General features: G+C 37.9%; 1 protein-coding gene and 1 long non-coding RNA gene across 2 annotated transcripts in view; one reads left to right on the top strand and one right to left on the bottom strand.

The window, feature by feature from the left end:
• The window catches only part of FRYL (FRY like transcription coactivator), a 242,644-nt gene that overhangs the window by 21,250 nt on the left and 215,394 nt on the right, over nt 1–6,000 (bottom strand). The window contains exon 47 of the mRNA XM_081812875.1: nt 186–439. Coding sequence (XP_081669001.1) covers nt 186–439 — 254 coding nt within the window. The remainder of the gene's footprint in view (nt 1–185; nt 440–6,000) is intronic.
• Nucleotides 1–6,000, top strand: part of LOC145720199 (uncharacterized) — a 204,006-nt gene that overhangs the window by 86,054 nt on the left and 111,952 nt on the right. The window lies entirely within an intron of this gene.

Below are 6,000 nucleotides of genomic sequence, written 5' to 3'. Positions count from 1 at the left end.
ACAAACTGAAGGTCAATAATAGAAAATAAACCCATCACAGTCATTTTTTTTTAAATGAACGCAGTATGATTATGGGCTAAAACACAGAAACAAAAGTAAGTAAACTGGAATAGAGCGTCATATTTGGGAGGGGCTCAGATAGAAAATATCACCTCATTCTAGTGTTTGTGATACCATATTCTCACCTAGACAGTCCAGAGAAATCAGCTTCTTCTTCTTCACATCGTTCATCTAGTTCTTTCAAAGCTAAGGTAACATCTTCTTCACAGATTGACTCAGGGTAGCTTTCGGGAGCTAAGGGCTCTGGCGTGTCAGTGTCTTCTAAGTCCAGAATCCCCCGACACACAAGAGAATCCTGCTGTTCTTGAATCATGTATGAACCTTCATCTTCAACAAAGTTTGTAATAGCCTGTTCCTCCTTTAATACTGAACTTGTATCCTGTAAATCAATCACATTTTTTATCAAGTTTAAAAATATTAGAAATTAAAAAAAATTTTATTTCAAGTTTTTGTTTAAATTCTAGCTAGTTAACATATATAGTAAAATTGGCTTCAGAGAATTTAGTGATCTCATCACTTACATACAACACCCAGTGCTCATCATAACAAGTGCCCTCCTTAATGCCCAGCACCCATTTAGCTCATCCCCCCACCCACCTCCATCAACCCTCAGTTTATTCTCTGTAGCCGAGTCTCTTATGGTTTGCTTCCTTCTTTCCCCCCTTCCCCTATGTTCCTCTGTTTTGTTTCTTAAATTCCACATATGAGTGAAACATGGTATTTGTCTTTCTCTGACTTAATTTTGCTTAGCATTACACATTCTAGCTCCATCCACATCATTGCAAATGGCAAGATTTCATTCTTTTAGATGGCTGATTAATATTCCATTGTATATATACCACATCTTCTTTATCCATTCATCACTCAATGGCTATTTTGGCTCTCTCCATAGTTTGGCTATTGTTGATAATGCTGCTATAGACATCGGGGTGCAGGTACCCCTATGAATCTGTATTTTTGTATCCTTTGGGTAAATACCTAGTAGTGTAATTAATTGCTGGGTCATGGGGTAGTTCTATTTTTAACTCTTTGAGGAACCCTCATACTGTTTTCCAGAGTGGCTGCACCAGCTTGCATTCCCACCAACAGTGTAAGAGGGTTCCCCTTTCTCTGCAGCCTCACCAACATCTGTTGTTTACTGAGTTAATTTTAGCCATTCTGACAGGTGAGGTGGTATCTCATTGTGGTTTTGATTTGGATTTCCCTGATAATGAATGATGTTGAGCATCTTTTTCATGGGTCTGTTGGCCATCTTTATATCTTTTTTGGAAAAATACGGGTTCGTGTCTTCTGCCCATTTCTTAACTGGATTATTTATTTTTTGGGTGTTAAGTTTGGTAAGTTCTTTATAGATTTTGGATATTAACCCTTTATCAGATTTGTCATTTGCAAATGTCTTCTCCTATTCCGTTGTCAACACTAATTTTAATGGACATGTATATTTAATTGGTTTGAAAATAAGCACTTAATGGCTCAGTTTTAGAGGAGTAAAGATCAGCTCTTTTCAAAGGTGCTTAGTCCTAAGTTACTACTTAGTTGTGTGGTAGCTTCTTTTCTTCTTGGGTCAAAGTAGGATTTTTCTTCCAAAACATGAAAAGTAAGTGAAACAGCCCTTGACCTTAGACCAGTCTGGGCCTCAGTTTATACATCTGTAAAATTCATCTATAACATAAAATGAGTGAAGGATTTTGACCAGATTCTGGGCTGGGTGCTCTGGGATAAATCAATAACTATCTACAATTAGTTTACAACCTAATAATGGGGTTAGTCTAATATGCAAATAATAATCATCTAGAGTACATTAAGTGTAAGGTAAATATTATGAGTAATATGCAAAGGACTACTGGTACTCAAAAAAGGGAAAGGTCACAGCTAGTTGAAGCATGGAGACTAGTCTCTTTGGAGGAAACAACATATGATGAGTTTTGACAAAGATGGGTTAGTGATGGTGTCACGGACTGAATGCTTTTATCCCCTCAAAATGCCTATGTTGAAACCCTAACCCCCAATGTGGTATACCAGAATATAGGGCCTTTGGACGGTGATTAGGTTCTCAGGAATGGGATGAGTGCCCTTACAAGAAGAGGCCAGAGAGCCAGCTAGTTCTTTTTTCTCCCATGCGAGGACACAGCAAGAAGGGCTACCAGGAAGAGGCCTTCCCCACACAATGAAATCAGCTGGCAACTTGATCCTGGACTCCTTGGCCTCTAGAACTGTGAGAAGTAAATCTCTGTTGTTAAGCTACCCAGTTTCTGGTGTTTTGTACTAGCAGCCCAAGCGGACCAAGACAGCATTATCAGGGAAGAGGACTTAGAAGACAGGAATGGCACAGAAACGTGGCAGGAGAACATGAAGGCTATTACGGGAACACTGGCCTGGAGTTAGTGAAGCAGGGAAGGGAGCAAATTCTGACTCTGCATGGAACAGTACTTTTTAAATAATATAGGACAATCATTCCTTAATAATTCCAAAAACTTATATTCAATACACTCTGTTTGCATTGGAAACTTTTTAAAAAGAGATTTGGCCATTTAAAGTGGTAAGCATTAGTTATTTGGAGAGATAGTTTATGTGATAGTGCTAGAGATATTTCTACACCTAGAGATTTTATTAGCATTAATCATTCCCTCTACATCGATTTGAATATACCATGTTGAAATAACCCACCAAACTTCTTAATGTCCTCACTTTTCATTAGTTTATACTTGTATTTGGTTGACATTTCTTACTGAATAATAATTAGAAAATAGATGTTTTATCTGTAGTTATTAACATATACTATATGCCGAAATTTTCTAGGAACACCTAGATTTCATGAAGAGAGTGCTTTTGGGCTAATGGAATGGATTCCACTGTTATGTGCACATTATGAGAATCAAATTTTCTTGAACTTTATCTTATGATGCCTGTATGTACACATAGCCCGTCCCCCCATTACATTCAAAGATTCATGTCCTATAAGAAATAATTTCTGCCATCCATGAATTGGTATCTAAACTATTCTAAATTCTAGAAGAAATTCCTCTGTGAAGTTTTCTCTAATAAAAGCAAGTGAAGAACTTAATCCCTTAACAGCTCAGAGTGTAATTTATATATATTACAGAGAAGAAAGGAGCAAATGGCTCTGAAGTTTCTGTCATGACATGAAATGTGTTGGCCTCTTCTGTTTTATCTTCCTGACATTAACATAATTTAAGGGGAAAAAAACTCTCAGACAATTCTAGGAATGGATTCTCCCTTTAATTCAAAGTATTTCACCCATTAAAATTAATTCCTCTTCTTAAGAAGTTGCTTTAAAAAACAGAATTATGGTTTTATTTCATTATCTTGGTGTTTTCATGCTTTTTAAAAAAGGACAATTTGAGGTCATTTGTCCCATCTGGCATACTAGGGAAAAATAAGTTAGGCTAAAATACCTAATATTCTCCTGAGGACAGCCATTCTTTTGGTGATAATTTTAAAGTCAACAGAACTGTTTCTAAATAAAATACTATGGTTTACGAATATCTCCTTCATCCTCATTCACCTGTGTCACAAAGCTTATAGCGAAAATGAAACCCATGACTGGAAAAGGAAATAAACCCAGTAAAGTGAAGTGTTTTTCCTTTAGGAAAAGAAATAGATCATCAGGAACTTTATAGTGCCTTGGAAACAAGCCATCAAATACAGTCCTGTTGGATGAATGGCTGTCCCATCTGAAATAACACAGTTCCCAATATATATGGAAATATATGTGAATTTCCAATTTATTTCCAATAAATGAGTGATTTCTATCAGAAGTTTACTGTGATTATAGCTATTTTAATAACCAAAAATAAAAGACTTCCCATTTGTCAAGTAAACAAAATGACAACACACAACCATTAACCTTACTGCTTTTGTTAAGAAGGTATTTCTAGTATCGGTCTGTTTTCCATTGTTTCTAGTAAGACCTTTTTACATGCTATGATCCAAACCAGACACAGTTGATAGATTATTAACTAGGAATTAACACTCACATAAAAAGCCTCCCCACAACTGAAAGGAATACAGTCTACTTACAATGCATCTCTAAATTGGTCAGTTCTCTCCTGGAAACATTTCTCATTTCGTGCACTCTTCCTTCAGGCCCCATTATCTCTTGCTAATTTTCTTCTGGTTTATCTCCCCATCTCAGCCTCCTCCTGCCCACCCTCCACACCTCCGACAGAGAGACTTCACTAAAACACAAACCAGACTGTGCCTTCCCCTGATGACAGGCACCTAGACCGCAAGCTCCACGTGACGGGTACTAGAACTTCCTTTCCTTTTTCCACACACAAAAAGAGAGATTTTAAAAAACAAAATCAGATCGTATCCCTCTTCTGCCTAAAATCCTCCAATGCTTACCTGCTATGTGGCTCTAGGTCCCCCCCACCAACTCCTCTACGCAGCCCCTCCTGCTCACTGTGCTTCAGCCTCATTGGTGGCCTGCTCTTCGGCTACACCAGGGCCTTTGTAGCTGCTGCCCCCCCAGCCTGGGATATCCTCCCTCCACATCTCTTTGTCACTTAGGTTTCACCTCAAATGCCACCCTTTCTTTCTCACAATTCCACATTACTGTTAGTTCTTCTTAGTATGACTACGAGGATGATCACCTTCTGATATGTTATTTCTATTTTCTTTGTCTTACCTGTTTATCATTCCTTTTACTACAATTAAGCTCCATAAAACCAGGAGCCTTTGTTCCACATGGCGCCATATGCCCAGTGCCCAGAATAGCGACCAGCAAGCAGTAGGGGCTCCATAAATATGGGTTAAATCACTGAATACTTGCATGCCCTGTATTCTCATCCAGGTATCTGGCACGGTGCTTGTCAAACAACAGGTATCTCTTGAAACAATGAAAATTCATGGCTTTTGATCATCCTGAGGTCAGTCTAAGTCTTCAGTATGGCATGGAGGACCCCGTCTCGTCTTAGACCCTAACCATCTCTCCTTTTTCTCCTCCTATTTCATTCTCTAGAAATACTCAATTTCCTGCTGTTACCTGAATGGCCATGTTATATCATGCTGCCATGTCTTTCCACATGCTGTCCCTCTGCCTGCAATGTCCCAGTTGCCATGAGGCCTGTCCTTTACCACCATCACCCCAATGTACAGCTCATCAGTCTCTCCTGAGGTTTCACAAAAGCCCAGACATGGCTGTTAAGTTTCTTACATGGAAATGTAATGCTTTTTTTTTTTTTTTCCCCAACCTTCTCTGTCTTCCTTAATAGACAATGCACTCCCTGAGAGTAGGGGTCACCATACCTTAATTCATCTTTCAAACACCTAACTCAGTGCCTGGCATATAGGAAAATCTCAATATTTGTTGAATTATCTAAACTTAAGCCATACTAGCCATATATTTTTAAAAAATGCCAAAATGCCTTCATTTCAAACTGTGGTTACTGTTAAAAATGTAAAATACACTATCAGCCTAATAAGAACACGAGAATTCAACTAACTAAAATAATGAGATCTAGCAACATTAATTTGGTTAACTGTGAAAAAAATATAGTATTTTCCTAATACTTACCAAAGCATTAAAGCACATATGACAGAACTATAGCAATTGTAGCTTAAAAAAAAAAAGAAAAAAAGAGTATCTATAATAATCTTAAGGAAAAAAAACACTAAGAAAACTAATACTTACTTATTTTTGGGGTCAGTCATTAGCTTGGAATCTGGCTTACTTCTCACAGGCCTTTCCAAAAGTCATAATACTAGTAGTTCCAAAGTCTTTTTAAAAGGTTTCATTTAACCAACCACTAACACAGCTGGCCTGAGGTTTTAATCCCAATCACAGCACCAATCACATAAACCCAAACACAAAGCAAAAAGAGAAGAAAAAACAAAAGCAGTCCTTCAAAGAAGATACAGCGCCAAAGAAGATGCTCACCATCCCCAGAGAAGCGTCTGTACATTGACCTAAATCAC

Source organism: Leptonychotes weddellii, chromosome 2 (assembly GCF_054177405.1).
Source record: "Leptonychotes weddellii isolate Sample4059 chromosome 2, ASM5417740v2, whole genome shotgun sequence".
Classification (NCBI taxonomy): domain Eukaryota; kingdom Metazoa; phylum Chordata; class Mammalia; order Carnivora; family Phocidae; genus Leptonychotes; species Leptonychotes weddellii.
This window is presented reverse-complemented; position numbering and strand designations above follow the sequence as displayed.